Source organism: Wyeomyia smithii, chromosome 2, assembly GCF_029784165.1.
Source record: "Wyeomyia smithii strain HCP4-BCI-WySm-NY-G18 chromosome 2, ASM2978416v1, whole genome shotgun sequence".
In the NCBI taxonomy this organism is placed as follows: Eukaryota; Metazoa; Arthropoda; class Insecta; order Diptera; family Culicidae; genus Wyeomyia; species Wyeomyia smithii.
In genome coordinates this window covers 275,277,319-275,299,194 of record NC_073695.1, presented here as the reverse complement: position 1 = coordinate 275,299,194, position 21,876 = coordinate 275,277,319, and the positions used below count along the sequence as shown (strand labels likewise).

At 37.9% G+C, this 21,876-nt stretch overlaps 1 protein-coding gene across 1 annotated transcript in view; it reads left to right on the top strand.

Annotated features, from left to right (window-relative positions):
* The window catches only part of LOC129722918 (pro-interleukin-16-like), an 86,024-nt gene extending 70,651 nt beyond the window's left edge, over positions 1-15,373 (top strand). Inside the window, exons 4-5 of the mRNA XM_055676770.1 lie at positions 14,329-14,550; positions 14,605-15,373. Of these exons, the coding sequence (XP_055532745.1) occupies positions 14,329-14,550; positions 14,605-14,919 (537 nt within the window). The 3' untranslated portion in view covers positions 14,920-15,373. The remainder of the gene's footprint in view (positions 1-14,328; positions 14,551-14,604) is intronic.
* Positions 15,374-21,876: the final 6,503 nt, after the last annotated feature.

Below are 21,876 nucleotides of genomic sequence, written 5' to 3'. Positions count from 1 at the left end.
GGATTGAGATGTTCGTACAAATTCTCAACATATTCGTTTATTCACTAAACGAAACTGCTTTGCAAACTGCTATCTTGGAATGAAAATGGTGGTGTAATGTTTAAATGGTACCTTTTATAGAAAGGTTTCGTCAGTTACTTGGCAAAAAGGCGGAGCGCAGCATAATAGGAAATGGCAAGGAAATTGAAACATTTTTGAAATCTGCACCGGTGTGAAAGAAAAATTAACACTGTGAAAAAGAATCGAGAATTCGATTATAAGCTTATTTGCATGGCTTTTACCACTATCAGTAACATTTTGTAAGAAAAACACAGAAAGGCACCAAAAGGTTCCAAATGCCAATGATTCTTGTTTTCTAGTTATTTCGGGCAAAATTTCCAGCCATTTCTGGCACTTTTGCAGCTATCAAGTAGTACTCCTTAACAGCCGTCAGATACACGGGTTAAACCCACGAGATGACCGGTACTATTTTGCCTTTTCTTCCTTTTCACGATCAGCACCTAGCGTCCGCATGATACCAGTACGGTTTTGGAATGAAAATGATGGTAAAATGTTCGAATTGTACCTTTCATAAATTTCCGGTAAGCGTGGGGTGTTTACTAGAGCAATAAAAAATAAGATAGTGATTGGTTGCTCGGTATGATTTAGACAATCCATGTTATTTACTATTTTTTACAATAATGTCTCAATCTTTTGGTGGTTTTTGTTACAAAAACTCAATAATCTGATAAAAATGACTGAAGTATGAGCGCTCAAACCCTGACCACTTTTTCCATGGTTTTTTGATTTCTTGATTTTCAAATTCAGGCATCCAACTTCCAGATAGACGTAGTCCTACGTCAAAAATCGTAAACTCGGCAATGGCAAGGAAAGTAAAACCTTTTCGAGAGCTGCATCCTACGGCCGAGCCGGGAATTGAACTTAAAGAAAAGCAAGACCTCAAATATACACTTCTTTGTATTAACTATATTAATTTCTTGTATACTTCAGCGTTGGCTGTGCTGGGAAAGAAGGACTTGTTCCAGCTCTGTATGGTTCAACAGGGTGCTAAGTTCTTCAACAGTACAATTATCAGCATCACAAAATCACGATTTTCCGCATTTTTGTAGACGCAGAGCTAATTTTTCAAACAAATGGTGTAAGAATGAAGGAAAACCGTCAGAAACTGACTGAGTTTTGAGCATTTCAAAGTGGATAATTTCACGATGTTCTCGGTTTTTCAATTTATACCACTTGTAGGCTGCCGTAAGATGTAATTCTACGTCAAAAATGAATTAACAGTAATGATGTTTCAACAACTTCTCAATAGAGTGGAATTTTTGAAACATTTCTACAGAAACGTTGTCCGTTACTTGACGGTTTGCATCCAAATCCTGAAGAGGTATAAATTTGGAATGCTTGGAATGCTTTGGAATGCATTTTTTTTTTCATTTTGTCGAACAGTTTTATCATTGTTCATCATACAACAATGATGCGAAGGAGTGTAAGTTTTGAAGTGTTTGAAGTACAAATCCTGTTATTTGTAAGCAGTATGCAATAACATTCGGCCCGACGTATTCGGACCATGCTCTTGAAATAAGATTCATAGCATCTAGGACTGTAGTGTTCGTGGATTCCTGTAACATAATTGCTCATATTTAAAAAGAGATCGAAGGAGGATTTAAAATCATACTTAATATCTTCCGCGATTGTTGTCCATATGATCAAGCCTTTGTTTCACCAGGGCGTTACGGTAGTAGTGTTTCAAATTTTTTAACCACCCGCAAATCCATCGGCTACAGCACATACTTCAAAACCTTCCACCTTTTATTAATGAAGTCTGCATCCAAGTCCAAACTCCACTTTTCTACAATAATAATGTACGTCATCCAGGCTTTTCAGTTTGCTTCTAAGTAACAGAGAGTGACTCCACATTTTTAAAACATCGAGGTTCGCTCAATACCGGGAGAAAATTAGATCGAAGGCTTACTATGTTTCTTCGAAATAAACAATGTTGAATACAGTCAGGTTTTTTACGCGGAGGATACATACCTCGTGAAAATCCACATTAATTCAAATATCCGCATAAAAACGCGTTAATTCGAAAAATTGCGTAAAAACCCGCATTCATGAGGAAATTTGCGTAAAGTAAAACCACCAAAAAAGGCCTAAGAAAAAAATCTAAGACGCTTTACGACCAGTATTTAAAATTGTCCTCTTTGGCGGTTATTCCGGATCTTTCGGAGGGCGGAGGGTTTTTAGTTTGCCTAAGTCTTTCACTCAATAAACACTAAGACGTTTCTGGTTCCCAATTCGCGTTAAACACAAAATATTTTATGTTAAACACAAAATTTTAGACATTTTTTTTTATTCTGACACATACGTGTGAATGTGTTGGTGTCTTCAAAACTGCACCCTGCTTCTTTCGCGGACTGTCCGGGACAGAAAAAGGGTAGTCCGGGATAGTCCGGAAAATGAAAAAAAAAAACAAATATAGGACAAAGTGTGGTCCGCGGTGTAGCTACACCGCAAAAACGAAAACTACATAATAAAATACTTAAACGAAAAACCTACGCACTGCTATGTATGGATTCAAATAGTTAAAAAAAGTGAACAGACATAGACAGACCGATACATTTTGAAGTTGATTTATGGACACTTCCCGAGTGTAAACATATGTATTACTGGTGCAAAAAAGTCCACTGAAGAAAAAATAACTTCGGCGGAAAAGCTGATTCACCGAAAAAAAAAAAACAATACGCAGACCACAATAATTGAGTTATACCGCAACCTATTAGTCAATCAGGCCAGAAAGATGAGATTTTGTACGCATCATGCAGCCTTTATGTACCTATTATAGTCAGAGCAGATCTCTGAGCATGAAGGAAATCTGTAATAGTTAATCATGATTACAAAAGTACGTGTGTATAAAGCCCATAAGTGAATCGTCGATACGCGCGCAGCAAGAAATAAAACGATGATGCTGCAAACTAGAGCCAGCAGTCCTCAGAGGGCTGACGGTGTGATCACAATGATATAGGAGAAACACTCAACTGGGTCAAGTTTGCGTTCGCGTTTTTCTTTGGCACATCAAAGCAACCGCTTGCAGTAGCGTTTATGTTGCTTTCGTTTGATAGGTGTGGACAAGTTTTGATTATAAATTTCGATTATATCATCTTGGCTGGGGATGTGCGCCCATGGGTAGCAACCGAGGCCCAAATAAGCTAAAAATGGTTTATTATTAGCTGTTAATTTTACGCTTTCGTTTGGTGGGAAAACTCTGGCTGTTTCGGTAAGACAAAGCTGCTTCTTTGCTAAGCAAATTTGAAACATGATACACGTATCGATAGCCGAGTTTCGAAACAACTAATTAGGGTAGTAGAAAACTCCTCTGTTATTGACTTGCTGAAGATAATTCACCACCGGTCCGTTATGACCATCAAAAACAGTCGTCCGTCGTCGCCATTTAACTCAATTGAAACTGTTGAAGCTCTTCTTCGCAGCAGTTAAGGGGCCTTCCATAATGATTCAATGAAACGGAATCAGGTTAGTCATAAATGGGGTACCATTCTGAAATGGAAACTCCTGCCAGCGGAGAGTTAACTGTTTACAGCCACTACAAAGTGGTCCATTAATTTTTCTACTGCGAGGAGGTTAATATTTTCATATTTAATATAATTTTGCGCTGCGGTTTCCCGACGGCTATGGCACGGGGTCTATGTTTTATGAACCCCGCGCTGCCAAACTGTGCACTTGGCGATAGAAGCTATAAATTTTATTGCTCCATTGTAACTTCTTTTTAAGGAGTGGAGCAGGAGACACTGTGGGCTGGGACGGTGCTGTGTAAAAGTTGGGTGCTAATGTGCTAACCGATTTCGCTGATGCTTTCTAACGGAAGAACTGATGTCACCTCAAAAACCGAAACCAGCTGCTTAAGCTGCTTAACCGATAAATGGAAGCAGCTAAACAGGAACGAATCACAGCTGATCAGGGGATTTTATACTTCCGCCGTCTGGTGTTTTTCAAGCATTCGGCGCCAACAAGTATTGTGTGTCCACTTTTTTATAGTATGTGTCATCACTGAAATCATACACGATCAGTTGTTTTAACTCTGAATTTGGTAGAATCCCGCTTATAACTTAGAGCTGCCTTGAATATAGCAAGGGCACCCATCATAACTCTAACGCAATTAATTGTGGGCAGATTTATTTCACAGTCTCACGGTTCGTTTAACCTGTATTATAATAACATAATTTACGACTTCACGTCAAATTATAACATTATTCCTAACTGCAAACTGTTTTTCGAAATCACCTTCGTTCTAGAGTTATGAACGCAATGCTCTGCTCCCTTTGCTGGGGTTGTAAATTCCTAAGTAATTAAAATAATTCACATTTGCCAGCTGGCCTCGACTTCTTCCAATGTTATCTGACCTGGTCAACCAAACAACCGGCACTACTACGAAAAGCAAAACAAACCATTCCGTGCCAGGCCTCGGCTAGGCTGTTGTTGTTTGAACGCTAGGCGAGGCACTCGCCAAACTGGAGTCAAGAAACTCTAGAATTGTACGCAAGAAACGTTATACAAATAACGCTTAAGTGAGAGGTTCAAATTCTTTGCCTCTTTGTGCTAGAAGCCAATGGCATTCCGCTACTGTTTGCGGTACATAGTCCCATGCCTTGGTTCGATCGTATGTAAGTTTGAAATGGGAAAGAAGACACCACCAACGCATCGTGTCTCAACCTGAAAGTTATTAGGTTCATTATACTCAAGTAAAAGAAAATAATAAATCTTGTTTCAGCTCCATTAATTATAATTGTCATGCACGTGCTACTATGCAACAAGATATGTCATTTTTCCTTTCTACCTTCACTAGTTGGATTCTGTAGTCGTTGGAACCTGATGATCGTTATCTGATACAGTGAAGACGATTTTGTTGCTTCAGCTCAAACATTGGCAATCAATTTCGATTAACGAATTCAAGGTATTACATTTGTCCTACAACTGGTTCATGGGAATCGCTATTGCTCGTAACTTGATTGCGAGCGAACCACTTGGAATTTTTATACAGTAAAGAGCGAAAAAAAGCATTAAGGAACAGCAGGCAAGTTTGATCGCAAAAAATGCACATCACGTTTGGTCAATTTTATTCGCACGAAGCCTGGCTGGCAGAATGACTTTGTCTGTCTGATGGTGGAATAATTGCGCCCAAATTGTGTAACGACTTCCTTGTTGAACGCTGACGTACAAGTAGCTATTAGCAGAGTCTATGTTTATAATAAGAGTCCCGCAAAGATGAAACCAAAGGAACCAAATCAGTGTCAAACGAGGGTACCAATCGAGCAATGTAAATAAACAAGGTGATAATGTTAGGAGTGGATGAAAAGTGTTGTAATTGAGCGTAATAAAGAATATGTGTTTTTCCGAAGTTTCACTTACACATTTCAATCCAACATTAAACCTGTACACTGGTTCACTCAAATTTAACAAAACATTACCGGTGTAATCTTTCAAAACTGTGTACCTTGTGAAGAATTTAAAAAAATGATATTTGCTTATGCATGGTGAAAAACAGAACTGTATAGTTCTTGGCAACAAACGGCACAGAAACTGTGTTGCCGAAACGATAGATTTTCTTTTTGCGCGACTCTATATACACATAGACTCTGGCTATTAGGTGTAAAAGTTTATTTTGTTACATGCATGCTTAAAATAGCTAAGCAGGCGGCGTCGGACCATAAATCTACAAGCGATTCTCGTTATTTTTGATATTGTTTACAACTTCGGCACTTGACCTAATGGTTTTAATATTTCCGATTTGACATCTTTAACACTATTCACATTTTTAGGCTGTTGTTTATTTTTATAAAAATATTATACTACCTGACTACCTACTGTCGTAACTAATAATATGAAACGATTTCAGCCATTATAATATCATGGAGAAAGTTTAAAAGAAAAATATAATTCCAAAACAAACATTTTTTTCTTTTTTTGCAACTGCCATTTAAACATTATTACAGCAAAAACTGGCTCTTTTCGCTGATCATGATCGTCGTAATATTTTATCTGTCATTATTTTGACAATTCTCCTCACGCCAGATTCAAATTTTTATGTACTTTTTCGAAGTAAAGGTTTAATCTGGACGCTTCACCTAGGAAAAACCTTCAGACGTTCGGTTATTCATAAGTTTAACGTAATATTTAAATTTTTTTCATTTGTGGTTTCCATGGGACAGCTTTATGTTGTATCATTTGAAAATTGTGTCGGGTAGTTGTATAGTCCGGGGTAGTTTTCATGTTAGTAATTTCACTTCGTTCAGGAAGCACGTTATTTATATCAAATCGGGTTCGCACTCTTCACTGAGTGTTTTGAACAGCGGTCCACAGTATTCTAGAACTGGGTATTTGGAACGGATTTTGTTGTATTTTGGGCAAATATATAAAGCTCAAACTGAAAAAAAAAGAAAGATTATAGCTTTTCCATTTCCATTTCTGTGAATGGAACCTGCGTCTTGAGCGAGTACAGAGTCGATTCATTCGACTGGCTCTGAATGATTTACCCTGACGTCAGCCTACCAATCTACCACCCTATCCGGACCGTTGCCTACTTAGACTTGAGACTCTAGAACGTCGCCGTTAGTTACCGCAGGCTGTATACGTTTCCAAGATTTTTAGTGCTAAACTAAATTCCTCAAAGCTGCTGTCCATGATGAATTTTCGCGCATCTCAACACATGCTGAGGCCCTCTTCTATGCTTATAAACAAATAACGCCAACCTGCTGCACTTAGTGTGAGAACCTTCACGAGTGTCGAGCATGTATTTGAATTTGGTTAGTCGAGTCATATTTTTAAACATAAAATAGCTAGTTGTAGAAATTTTGACTGGTTCGCTCAGTTTTCATTGAGACTTTACGTTAGATGATTTTTTATAAATGGCAGACGCAATGTGGTTGTCTAGTACCGTCAGCCGGAGTGAGATTGTGCCATCCAACCTTGTCAGCCTTCTCTTCCGGTCAAAAGACCAGTCTTTCTTGGTTAAGTATTCGAATTTATTCAAGAAAGATTGGTCCTGTGATCGCCGTGGGATGGCTGACAAACAATGGAATTGTATGACACAATCTCACCTCGGCTTACGGTATGTTTTAAAAGTTTAGAAGTAAACTGCAGAATTAGTGATAATAAGATTTTTTTTATATTTTTAGGCACTATTCTACAGCCTCAAGGGTAGCCAAAGGTTCTTTTACTCGGGTTGCTTTTCTATATCACCCAAAAACCGTACAAAATATCCAGCTCATTTCAATGACGCATCCCGTTTCAGACCAAGAGTAATCATATATCCGTAAAAAAGAAAAAAAAAACACATTTTTCGGTGTAAATACTGAAAAGTTTAATATTGCATATTGGCCCCAATATTAACCACGAGGTTCAAACAATTTAGAACGGGTTTCTTCGTTATAAACCAAAAAAAGTCTTTTCTACGTGAACCCAAATTAATTTGGAACGCATCCCCCAACGTCAAAAGGCCTTAGTGTAGTTACATTGTTGTTAATATCCTCTGTTCTATAGCTGTTTTGCCATAAAACGCAAAGGCTGTTCCCATTTTCCTGCTAGCATTTGTGAATAGTCTGTTAGATCTTTGTACATTACATAGGCATTGCCATTGGTTTTCCGATAGATTCTCTTTTTCTGTCTAACTTGGATATCAATTCGTTTAAACTCGTTCGTAAATGTCAATCTTCGGAAAAGGTTATTTTCACGTGAACCATTCTATCCAGCTTTTTACGCACCATAATAGAGCTTTCTACGCCAGATCTCACCACTAACGGCTTAGTCGTGTATCCTTATAAAATCGATTTGTTTTCAACCAAAAAGTCAGCTGATATTCAATTTCGAAGAATATTTCACTTATGAATCCTAGTTCATTAGTGTTACCTGTTTTAACAAACTTTGTTTTAGTGGAAAAATAGATGAAATAAAACTAAAACTCGGCTTACAACTTGAATAAAAGCTCGGGGCAGGAGGGAATTTTTTGCTATCACCAGCGTGTTGATTATTTGCAACCAAAAATAAAACTTTTATTAGTGAAATCGACCACTAATACAAGCGCAGATAGGAAGGTCTATACACCTTTTTACATACGAATGTGTTAGTGCCATTAGTTGAGGAAAATATTTACAAATAGCTGTTTTGTTTGCAATGCTATGTTTTTAGCAGCTGGACAAATACTCAGTTGAACACTCATTATGTGTTCTAAACTTGTTTCTGAATGAATGTTTTCATTCGTGATCAGAAATCGGAAGAAGCTGCTGAACATAAAGACTAAAAATGGTAAAAAGTGATGAAAGTCGAAGCAACGAGATGCGATGATTTACAGTTTGGAGGAAACAAAAGCAACTTTACACGGGTTTACACGGTTACTAGTGTGCGTAGGTGAAAAGTCACTTGTCTCTATGGCGGTCGCTATGATGCGTGTTCATAATATGCGAACAAGAGTCTATGTGTATATAGAGTCGCGCAAAAAGAAAATCTATCGTTTCGGCAACACAGTTTTTGTGCCGTTAGTTGCCAAGAACTAAACAGTTCTGTTTTTCACCATGCATAAGCGAATATCATTTTTTGAAATTCTTCACAAGGTACACAGTTTTGAAATATTACACCGGTGATGCTTTGTCAATTTAACTGAACCAGTGTACAGGTTTAATGTTGGATTAAAATGTGTAGTTTAAAACTTCGTAAAAGGTTAATGTATTAAAACTTCGGAAAAACACATATTCTTTTTCACGCCTAATTACAACACTTTTCATCCACTTCTAACATTATCACCTTGTTTGTTCACATTGCTCGATTGGTACCCTCGTTTGACACTGATTTGGTTCCTCTTTGCGCGACTCTAATTATAAACATAGACTCTGATGCGAACCTCTCTGCTTACGTCAGATTTGCGATTCCTGAAAAATTGGCAACACAAATGTTGCCAGATATATTTTTCTTTTGATAAATTGTATGAAGACTTCAAACTGACGTAAGCAGAGTTGTCAAAAGGGTGAGTAATTTATTACGAACTTTGCATTATAGCGTCCGTCATTATGGCTTGTAAAAAGCTGGATATCCTTGTCTGTTGAGTGTATTTGCATTGTTACGTCGATGAATTTGTCTGCTACGTACGTAATGTAAGTTCTGTTAGGTTCTCCTCTATTTACTGTTTTCTGTATGGATTTCGAAAATTGGATCTGCAAGTAAGGAGCAGTTTTAATGTCCATTGAGAGCATTACCCACTTAAATTAGAGATTCAGGTTTGATCTTACTTCTTTTCCAAGATTTATTAATTCAATTAAAGAAGTTTTCTCACCGCTTTTCCTCTTAATTTTTCTATGTGTCCTCTATGTTTCAATTATCTTTTCAACATGTTACATTGTTCTGTTACATTTTTGTTTTGTCTTTCTGATCGCACTAACGAAACTGCCAACGCTGCATCAATTATAGTAACCCATGAGTTAACAGAAAAAATTTGACAGCTCTATCAGTCGAACTCTAACGGTGATGGCGAAAACAGTGAAGTTACTCCATTCAGAAGTATGTGCGTTCAATGAACGGACATCGTGTGGCACTTTGTCAACGCCGGATACGCCAGTTCCGGCATTTGCAACATGTTGGCACTAATGGACCAAAATCAGAGCATCGGAAAAAGCCTAGTTGCGAACGGCTGACGACCCAGAGCGACAAGAAGCTCCAATGGATGCTGAAAAGGTAGAACGAGGAAAGGCCGGGAGGTCGGTACAACCGGCCAAACAATGAAAACCGACCTGGCAAACATGGACATACATGTCAGGACGTGGCAGCCCTTTTCAATGGTCTCGGAGCTGCAGGTAATGACGCAACGAAAGCGGCTGAATAAGACGCGGTCAAGTCGATTTTCTCGGCGAATTGCTACGTAGCGTTGGTGATGAACGACGAAGCATCCTGGATGGTAACGACTAACAGGGTACTTCGTATTTTACTTCCCCCACGAAGGAAGTGAGCTCAGGGGTGAAGTCAATTTCACACACCAAGTTTCCCAAGAAGGACTGCTTTGGCTGACAATCAGTGAGAAAGAGATGTAAAGCCGCTCTTCTTTCGCTTTGGACTGACCGTGAATATATTTAGCACCCCCAGCCTGCTGGAAGTTTTGTCGTTCATCAAGAAATACCATAAGGGCGAAGACGCGGTGTTCTAGCCGGATCTGGCGTCGGCTCACTATCCAAAGCGATCGTTGAATGAGATAGAGTGGCTGATTATCGATGTGATACCCAAGTCAGCGAACCGGCCCAACGTATCCCAGCTGCGTATCATCGAGAATTTCTGGGCAAACCTGAAGCGTAAGATCTACCCCAACAATTCTCTCGCGAAAACTGAGGAGAAAGCAAAGCCTGGGTACTACATTCCGATTCCGAGTAGCGCTACGCAACTACTGACACCATCATTCTCTCCCAAGCCGAGATTAGATCTATTGTGATATTGCCCAGGTGTTTTCTGTACTCCGCACTCCATATTATTGGCAGTATCACTATTGAAATGAATGATACGCTTATCATTCATATCCGTGCCTGTGTGTAAGTTTTACCTTTCCGTTTCAAGCTTACTGATCTACTATACCGAGCCTCTGTTCAACCTAACAATATCGCCTAATTACAATTCCCTGGAGAGAACTTTCATACGTTACTCATACCAGTTTTATTATAAGAGGGACTTATTTTTGTTGGAAGGAGAGTCAAGAGGGGTAATGTAGAATTTAGATTGAAGGAAAATTAAGTGGTGGGGGAGCCTGAGAATAAACCGGACCAAAGCAGACTCTGTAACTTTGCGACTACGGAGCTCCCTACGACGACGATTGGTTTGTTAGACCAGCATACCTCGAAACCAACCGAGAGATAATAAACTGAAGAGGAATTGATAGACAAAACGAAAGAAGAACTCAAAAATATGCCTACATGCATGTTTTCGTCTGTCATGGCGAATGTTCCGGTTAACTGCCGGAAGGCAGGTCGAAAGGGCGTAGATTTTTTTGCTGGTAAACTAATATAATTACCTTCCGTGTAAAATTTGTCAAACTCAATTATCTGTTGATTTTTTAATGCAGACGTTACTGGGGCTGCTCCTTCTAGGGTTTGACGACTACTGCAAAATCGTCAGCGAATTACACTAGTTTAAAACCGCAAAGCTCCTTGAACCTCGTGTAGCTCTGCGGTATACATGTTCAAAATAATGGGCACCAGGCATAGGAAAATTCACTCACTAACAATATTTCATGCAAATGTGTTCTTTTATTCATCAGTTATCGTTCAACTATTTCCACTCGCGTACAAGTTTTCCATAGAAACGCTGCTGATTGTTTTGTTTAGAAGGAGATTGAATGATTCAAACACGATAGTTTTATTGTATCCAAGTTCACTTGCATTCAACATTATCGCGAGAATCTTTGAGATATTATCGCCAGTGATACAAAATTATGAATCCAAATGAACGTTAGTGGCCATCCACATACCACGTGGACAGCTTTGGGGGGGGGGGATGGTTAATGTCCACGGTCCATACAAAATTTTTGGAATTTATATGAGCTGTTGTCCACGGGGGGGTCAAAATCGTTTAAAATCTGTCCACGTGGTATGTGGATGGCCCCTTAGATTGCGTTCAATTGTTTGCTTACCGGAGCAAGCAGGCATCATCAATGCTAACGGAAATTGTAGCATGGTGCATTAACATGTGATACTTGAAATCACCAAGAATCATCGTGGTTTCTCACGGTGAAAGCACGACGTGGAGTAGCCGAATTCCGCCTACAAGCAGCCAACATTTGAAAGAATCATTGCGATCGCTTGAGTGCAATCGTTTACGATTCTTTCGTGAAACACTCGCTCCGCCTAAAGCTGGCAATACTGAAACAAAACCATCAAAAGAAGCTACCATATATTTTTTTGCTCTAAGTTGTCTCTTGCAAGCTTGAGAATGTGTACCTTCAAATAGCGATGGTTTGCCAGGATTGAAAGCTTATAAATAGCACGTTCAGAAATGATACCCGAATGAATCTGCGATACGAGTTTTTCCACCCTTGATGGGCACTAACGGACAACCCTGAGGAAACCCTTCGCTTACAAGAGTTGAACAATTTGATATTCTCGTTCATTAACGCAACAGAACGATTTGAGTTCATACAAGATGGATCGGAGTTTAGTTTTGGAATACGCGATCGAATATCAGTGATACTCCAACTGTATGAGAGGTTCATACTCCATTCTGTTAGTAACATAATGTTCCACGAATTTCTGTCCATCGATGTGAGATATAGAAATTTATTTCTTTACTGTTTCTGTTGAGGTTAAACGGTTAATAGAAACCAAAAATGGCCGACTTCGAATTTTCGATGAAAACTCCATTTGGTCAAGCGCTGTTTGCATTGTTTATGGGAAACACGGAAATTGCATTTATAGATGCGTATAAGTGTCGGTGTTTGTTTGCCTTTTATTGTTGGTTTTATGTTTTGTGAGGGACGCAGGTTATACCTGAATTGCTTTTTCGCTTGATTCTCTCGACGCTTGTGACCTGATAGACACTAAAAATATTTGTAGTCATTTCTTCTTTGAATTCGATCTGTACTACTTTTATCATGAATATAGTTTTTTTAAGCCCCAGCTGGTCTCGAGGTACGATGCTGGCCTAACAAGCCAGTCGTCGTATGTTCAAGTCCCGGCTCGGAAAAAACTGTTAGCGTCAGTAGGATGATCGTAGCGGCCAGCCCCGCAATTGTCCTGTACACTTAACAGTTGGCTGCGAAGTCTGTGTATAGTAAAACAGAAGGTCGAGTTCCGATACGGAATGTAGCACCAAGGCTTTGCTTTTTTTTAGTTTTTTTAAGACATTTGGGAAAGAATATTTTTAGGTTAAATTGATCGACCGCATTAGACTTAAGCCCAATTTTGAAATAAAATCGTTCCAGTTTCGTAATTTCGTCGCAACCGTTGCAACTTGCATCGGGCTATTTTTTACCGATAGGCAACGGGTGTGCTGTCTGGATAAGTTGGTGGTTTTCCCATCTTGGACGTATAGGCAGGCCCCAGCCAATTTGTTTACACTTCTTGCATTTTTTTGTATTTCGTAGTCTCTTTTTCACTGCACAAAATGGCTTCTTCTAACAATAATCGAATAAAGATTCAATTTCGAGCCGATGTATGTATTTTACTTTCAGTTCCAAATCCAAATTTCAATTTGATCACGTTTCACTTGTTTAACAACACAAATTTAAATAAACTTGACAGATTGATAAAGTCCAAAAAAAAAAAACAATATCTTTTGGCCTGACTGGATAAGAGATACTCAGAGAGCGAGAGAGAGAGAGATACGCGATGAAAAAAACTGTTAAATTTCATTTAATTTTATATACTTTCACCATCATTGATCAATATTTGAATCGCTCTTACGGTAGTACGAAATCGAAGTAATGAGTGCCCATAGTTAGAATTTGTCAATTATTTTTCCTGTATGCTTTGGCACTGTATAACAAGCATGGCTTCAGTTCAACCGTTGAATCGATTGCCAAAATGATTTCATATCCCCATCTATTGCATACGCCGACGGTCTTACAAGCACGCGACCAGTCTGATTTGCATAAAGACATTCCGAGTGAATTTCGTTTCTCTATAATACTACTTGGAGACAAAACTACTTATGTTTCGCACCGTTGCTGCTGCTGCCGGAATCAGGCGATGACTGATTTGGACAGGAATGTCTGTCCATGTTTACATGGCGCGTACATAGCACTAACTATCCATTACACACTCCAAACTCGCCCACTCAAGTCAGCCACTGAGTCAGTGTGCAATTAATCGAAAGAAAAATCAATTAGAATATAATAGACGATAATTTAACGGTATTGCAAGCGCGCGAGCTTCCGTCCGTCGTCCGCCAAAGCAAACTTTGCGAGCAAGCGCTACTATTGAATGGGTCAGTTTCAACGGTTTCTTCGCTCGATTAGGAACCCTTTCCTCAAGACGGAAATCGACTTTCAGCTACTATGCACACGCAGATGACCCGAAATCGGTCCAACACGAAAAGGCAACGGCACGGCTAGACCAGTTTGCAGTTTGTTGAATGCTTGCCTTTGGTTGAATTTCACATCGTTTCGCTAATTTTCAGGCGAAAATTTGCGAAAACAGCTACTAATTTGGGGTTGATTTATAATTGGTCGTCGTCCGACTTCTGCTTTATTCATATTCTGATTTAAAGAGAGTAGAGTCATGGAACTCGATTCATTTGCAACCATTAGCGATGATTAAAACACACATTAAATGGTTTTTTATTTCGTTCAATTTTCAGATTTCTAACAGTTCACAAAAATCGTCAACTTCCTTTAGCGATACCACCAAATCAACGGCGGTGTCGTTCCATAAAGTTCAGGACCACAACCATAATCATCAGGTCAGCTTTAATGATTCAAGATCACCACAGGAGGAGGATGAACCCGAAGAGGAGGAAATCGAAGAAAGCAAATTTTGCACACTACCAAGAAGTGGCCCAAACGCATTTACCATTCGACAGGTGATTTTTCAAAAATATTGTTTTTTCAGTTGAAGTAAAAATGCAATTTTTCAGGCTCGCTTCGTGAAAGGAACGGGAGCCAAGGCGCTAGGTTTCTCCATCGTTGGTGGCAAGGATTCACCCAAAGGTTCAATGGGTATCTACGTGAAAACTATTTATCCGAACGGACAGGCGGCGGAAAAGGGTACCCTGCAAGAGGGGGACGAAATTCTGTCGGTCAACAGAAAAGCCTTCCAGGGCTTGTCCCATCAGGAAGCTATCGATGTGTTTAAATCTATTAAAACCGGTGATGTAGTGATACTGATAGGACGAAGGAACAACCGACGGAAACTGGATACGCCATCTCCTCAAGGAATTGTGCAGTCTTAGGCAGTGAGGAGGGGTAGAATTAAAGAGACATATTGTTTGAACATTAAATGATTTCTAAACAAACTATGCAATTATTAGTTATAAGATCGTAGAAATGAAAAGAATATAGTAACTGTGCACAATCAAAAGAAAACAGGTCTGCAAAGGGGTGCGTATTGTAACTCATAACGGTTAGATGTTATTTGGATTCGATGCGTCGGTATGAACTAGTTAACTCGTGCACTCCTAGTCCCCCTAAGTAAGATAATCAGCAAGGATTGTTTATCATCATGAAAAGCACCTTTGTCATTATTCTTTTTAAAACAATACCAAAGGTTTGTCATCAAATATAAATATAAAGTCGATCATGTCATATATTTTTGAAACATATTTGTTATATATTTTGTACCATCTATAAATAACTTTGAAAGAGCATGAACAAGAAATATATTCGTATTATCATAATCAATAAACGATAATTTTGCATACAATTAAAACATGATTTTTTTTTCTTTGCAATTCCTTGAAAGATGGACGAAAAACTTAGTTTTTGTACAAAACAATTTTCGGCGGCAAATAACAAAATATATGAAAAATGCTGCCGGTTCATACGTTCATTGGGTTTCACACCAAACAGTGTAAAACCTGTTCAGGTTTATATTTATTATTATTTAATGAAGCTGACGAATTTTTAGAGCACACATGATTTGAAAATCTCATGATTTCAAATTTATACACGTGAAGCATTTTATTGCTGCTCCATTTTATCGGCGCAAAACACGCACAAAAATCGGTTCAAACGCGAACCGATTCAAGAGCGAACAGTCTATACACGAACCATTTTTGTGCTTGAAAAGCGACATCTGGAATAAACTGTTTCAACTTGTCAGCCTTTTACATAGAAAATATGTGAACAAATTCCTGTAATGTTTTAACAAATCGAAACAATATCGATTTTACAATAAACATCCGAATTCGTTGTGAAATTTATTCTACAACTCCTGTTCATCACTTTGTGTAATAGACGCTTTAACATTGTCTAAAAGAAAAGTCCTCAAAATCGAGGTTGCAACAGAGGACTAATATGAAAGATAAAAATAAATAAATAAATTTTGCGAATAATTATCAGACTGGGACACGATGCGATTGTGTTATTTTTCCGCTCACATGCACTTTCGTGTTCCTTATGGATTCTAAAATAACTGTGTAACTTTTCAGATCGCTCGGTGGAACTATATTTTTTGCGCCCGATTTTGGAAGTTTCCACACAGAGAACAGACGTTCATCTTATTTTCAAACGATGTGTAAAAACTCACAACCGTCGATTGACCGTAAGTGGTAATGCTCCCGCTATGTGGTGCTCGCGTCAATGATAAACCAAGCACTGGTATCGATAAAATATCGATATGGTAATATTTATGCAGTGCAACTGGGGCACCACAAGACAGATGTCGTTAGTGTATTAACGTATTTTGATTCAAATTTTTACACACGATTTTCAAATTTTTCTGTATGAACATGAATGTCTGTTCTCTGTGGTTTCCATACGAATTTACATGCGAAAATCTACTTGCCCACATGATTATTGTAGGAAATTTTCTTGAAAAAAAAAACTTCTGGAGATCGTAAGGCGCTAGACGCTTGTAGAAAAAGTTATTTCCCTCAAACTGATTGAATATCTGACGAACGGCTCACCATTGAATTTTTCTAGCAATACTGCTGCAGCATGCTGCTGTTGCAAATTCAACCATTACATTTATCTTGGAGGCTCTTCCGAAGATACTATAAGCAAAATTCACACTTTCAAGCTTAATTCCATGTGAAATTATATATGCTGTAGCAGTGTTGCTGGAAAAGTTCAATGGTGAGCCATTCGTCAGACATTCAATCAGTTTGGGGTTAATTACTTTTTATACAAGCATCGTAGTGCCTTGCGGTCTTCAGAAAAGTTTTTCCCGAGAAAATTTCCTACAAATATTATGTATCGATATATTTTTAGGAGCCAACTGAACGTCTCTAAATAATAAGTTTTGAAGATAAAAGTGGAAGAGGTTGTTTATACGAAACGACCGCAAGGTTAACGTAGAATTACGACAGCCTGTCTTATGTCAATAATTTTTTGCAATAGCTTTGGAAATACACTCGATTTGGGGTAATCATTTTAATGGTGTGAAGCGATATATTTTTCCGTATTTGTTTCGTATATTATTTTTGCTTTAAAAATAAACGGAATCCGTTGGAAACTAGCTGAGTTCAGAACTTTTGAAAGTGGGCAATATTCGTGACGCTCTCGATGCTTTCGGTTCTACAGTTTGTACACCTATATATGTTGCCGTAAGACATAATTCTACGTCGAAAACGCACTAATCGATGTGCTCAAGTCGACTCTGTTGAAAGAAACATAAAAATCGTATAATCAATTCATAAATGTTTGATATTAGTTGTATTTGCCAGACAATTGAACTGTGCAGTAACAGTTAATAATTTCAGCCTTGTTAAATGTTTAAAATAAACAAAGCAGAAAGAATTTTAATTTTCCGAAGGTATCGTCGGAATCCATGGTCAAGTATATGAATATGAAGATTGATTGTATTTCATGATACTGTAAGAGGACGGAGTTTAACCAGAGAAAGGCCGGAATCCTCAATCGGCAAAGTTGCCCCTTCTGTAAATTGTTATGAACCATGAGTATGATCGAGATGCTGTAAGAAGTGACTGGTTTGTAATGATGAAAACTTAGTAAATTGACATTTACGGATTTGTTTCGCATATACCGCTTGTGATGCACAGTATTAATGAATCGTAATATACATCACACTGCTGCGCAATTGCAGCAGCATCAAACTGCAATCAAACTTGCAATTTAGTAATAACCATTCATTATGCTCTTCCAAGTATATTTAGCAGCCTTGAAAAAGACTGGTTGCTGCAGTTGCAAATTTCATTCAATTATCGCATAAACGCTTCATGGTCCAGATAGCGCGCGATATCCGCTCTGACAAAGATTTTTTACGCACGTTGTGGAATGAGATAACTGGAAAAATTATTTCCAGTTATATCATTCTACTACGTTCGTAAAAAAAATAAAAAAAAAAAAGAGGATGGGCTACGCTGCTCACAGTTTGTCGGTATATAAGCGAAATTTGAGCGTGAAAGCGCATTATTTTATCGTCAACTGTGTACCTGGCAACAAATGTATCAACATTGAGATGGCACCAGAGGCAAGCGACAAAGGAGCCAGGAAATTTGACACAACAGGTTGTACCTCGTTATAAGGAGAAACATTTTCGGTTGCTTCCCGGTTGGCGGATTACAACAAACGTTCTACTATTGCACTTGCCGCAAGGTTCAGACCGCCGTACGTTTGCTGCTCCAAGTAAATTGTTACATCATCATTCAATATGACAGTGCGTCTTGAACTGTCCTACAGATCAGACGTTTTTTCGGTTGCTTGTGGACTGGTCTTTGACTGCCTATAGCTTCAAAGTTTGTGTTTTGTCAGTGTGTCTTTTAAAGACTACCTGAAAGTTATTTCCCATCAGTCTTTCTCAAGACTACCTACTTTTGAATTTAACATTTGTTTTAACTTTTTTCGTATCACCTGAAATGGCTGGACGGAAAAAGAAACCTCGCATCGCTGCGGGGAGAAAAAGAGAGGCATCTCTTTCTGACACATCGAGTGTCTGTAGTGACAATCCTTTTGATATTTTGCCTGAGCAAGAAGCTGGTGAAATGGAAGTTACCAATAATGAAACTATACAAAATATAAAATCTTTAAAAAAGGAGAAAGTTCCACCTATTGTGGTAACTATTTCTTCTGAATTTAATATATTCAAAAAGGAACTTTCAACGTTTGTTTCTGACGTTAAAGTTACCTATCAAATTGGCCGTAGAGGTGAATGCCGCTTATTAGCCGACTCAGTAAAGGGTCGTGATCGTCTTGTTCAGTATTTAACTGACAAGATGTACAAATTTTTTACATATGACACCAAGAACGCCAAGCCGTTCAAGGTTGTCTTGAAAGGTCTCACCAACGATCAAACCGTTGATGAGATCAAACTTACTTTAACAGAATTACTTGGCATAGCCCCTACCCAAGTAATTCTAATGAAACAAAAATCACGAGGCGAAAACAGTCAGAGAACTGGAATTTCCCTTGTTAATTATTTAATTCATTTTAACCGCAATGAGGTTAAAAACTTAAAATTTTTTGAAAAAGCACATGCTTTGTATAATGTGCGTGTAAAGTGGGAAACTTATAGGAAGTATGGCGGAGGTGAAAAGCATATCACCCAATGCCGTACTTGCCAACGTTATGGCCATGGTTCCAAATTCTGTAACATGGACCAAAAATGTCTTAATTGTGGAGACTCTTCTCACAAAAAGGACACATGTCCTGTGAAAGAGAGTAAAAATTTTCGCTGTGCGAATTGTAACGGCAACCATATGTCAAATTTTTATCAATGCCCAGTCCGTTTAGCAATTGTTAAGGCAAGGCAAGGTAAACAAAATTCAATTTCTCAATTAAAACCAACTTCAAAACAAAATTCTCCAAGCGTACCAGTGACGCATAGTTTACCTACTCCTTTGCATACCCGTTTAACTTATGCACAGGTTACAGGTAGTTCGAACATTATACCGCCTAGTGTTGGTAGTTCGAAAATGACCGTCAATATGGGTAAGCAAAACACGCTAGAAAATAATTGTACACCTATTACTCCAGCTAATATTGCTGCCGAAAATATTTTTTCTAATGTCAACTGCCTGGGGCCTATTACGGCAGGTAAACTTTCTTTTTTGCAACAGGCAATGTTCGATCTTATGAACGCCATGTTGCAGGCAAAATCAATGTTTGAAGCCATTCAAATAGGCACAAATTTTACTATTAAAATTGTTTCTAATTTAAAATTTAGCAATGATTTTAAATAAAACAATTAAAATATTAAATTGGAATGCTCGCTCATTGAAGGCCAATGAGAATGAGCTTTTTAATTTTTTAACAGTAAATAATGTGCATATTGCAATTATTACTGAAACATTTTTGAAACCTAACATAAAATTAAAATATGATCCCAATTACGTGGTTCATAGATATGATAGGATTCAGGGTTCCGGCGGTGGAGTTGCAATTGTTATTCATCGCCGAATCAAACATCGTGCTCTTCCCCATCTTGAGACGAAAGTTATTGAAACTTTGGGAATTGAAGTTCAAACTGAACTTGGGATTTTATTTATTGCCGCAGCATATTTACCATTTCAATGCACACGCGAGCTCAAAAATTATTTTAAAGGTGATTTACAAAAACTCACCAGAAATCGTTCGAAATTTTTCATAATCGGCGATTTTAACGCTAAACATCGTTCATGGAATAATTCTCAAAGTAATTCCAATGGCAAAATTTTATTCAATGATTGTTCTTCAGGATACTATTCTATTTTGTCTCCGAATAGTCCTACATGCTTTTCTTCTGTAAGAAACCCTTCAACAATTGATTTGGTGCTGACAGATCAAAGTCATGTATGTAGTGATTTGATCACACATGCTGACTTTGATTCTGACCATCTTCCAATAACTTTTTCTTTATCACATGAATCAGTTTTAAACCCTATGAGCTCTGTTTTTAATTATAACAAAGCTAATTGGGAAAGATACAAAACTCATATTGAGAGAAATTTCAATAATGAGCTTGATTTGCAAAACGAAGTGAATATTGATTCCGCTTTGGAAGCATTAAAATGTGCAATTGTTGATGCCAGGAATTATTCTGTTCCAAAGGCTCAAGTGAAATTTGATTCACCAATAATCAAAGAAAATCTTCAACTTCTAATTCGTTTGAAAAATGTCCGCAGACGTCAATATCAACGTTCTCGTGACCCTGTTTTTAAAACTATTTATAAAGATTTACAGAAAGAGATTAAACAGATTTACTCTTCTGAGAAATCAAAATTTTGAGACTAAAGTTGAAAAATTGAAACCATATTCAAAACCATTTTGGAAGCTGTCGAAGATTCTTAAGAAACCTTCAAAGCCTATTCCAGTTTTAAAAGATGGTGAACGTTTTCTTGTATCCAATGAACAAAAGGCTCAAAGACTTGCTCAGCAGTTTGAGAGTGTTCATAACTCAAATTTGAATTTTGTGAGTCCAATTGAAAATGAAGTCACACGTCAATTTGATTTAATTTCTTCCCAGAATTTTTTACCTGCAGAAATAATTGAAACTAACTTGAATGAGATTAAATCAATTATTAAAAATTTCAAAAATATGAAAGCACCTGGTGACGATGGAATCTTTAATATACTAATCAAACATCTCCCTGAGAGCACAATGGAATTTTTAGTGAAAATTTTCAATTGCTGCTTCAAAATTGCATATTTTCCCAAATTATGGAAAAATTACTCCCATTTTAAAACCGGATAAGAACCCAGCTGAAGTTTCAAGTTATCGACCAATCAGTTTGCTTTCTTCAATAAGTAAACTGTTTGAGAGAGTTATTCTTAACAGAATGATGTCACACATCAACGAAAATTCAATTTTTGCAAATGAACAGTTTGGATTTCGCCATGGGCATTCCACAACTCATCAATTGCTCAGAGTTACTAATATGATACGAGCTAACAAATCTGAAGGTTATTCCACTGGAGCTGCTCTTTTAGACATAGAAAAAGCATTCGACAGTGTTTGGCATAAAGGTTTGATTGCGAAATTGCAAACTTTTAATTTTCCAATTTTCCTAATCAAAATTTTAAAAAATTATCTTACTGATCGAACTCTGCAGGTTGTCTATCAGAATTCAAAATCTGATAGATTTCCTGTCAGAGCAGGTGTGCCTCAAGGTTCAGTCTTGGGTCCAGTCCTGTACAACATATTCACTTCAGATCTTCCTGATTTGCCTCCAGGATGCACAAAGTCATTGTTCTGCGATGACACAAGCATTTCCGTAAAAGGAAAAAGTCTTCGTGTCATATGCAGTCGATTG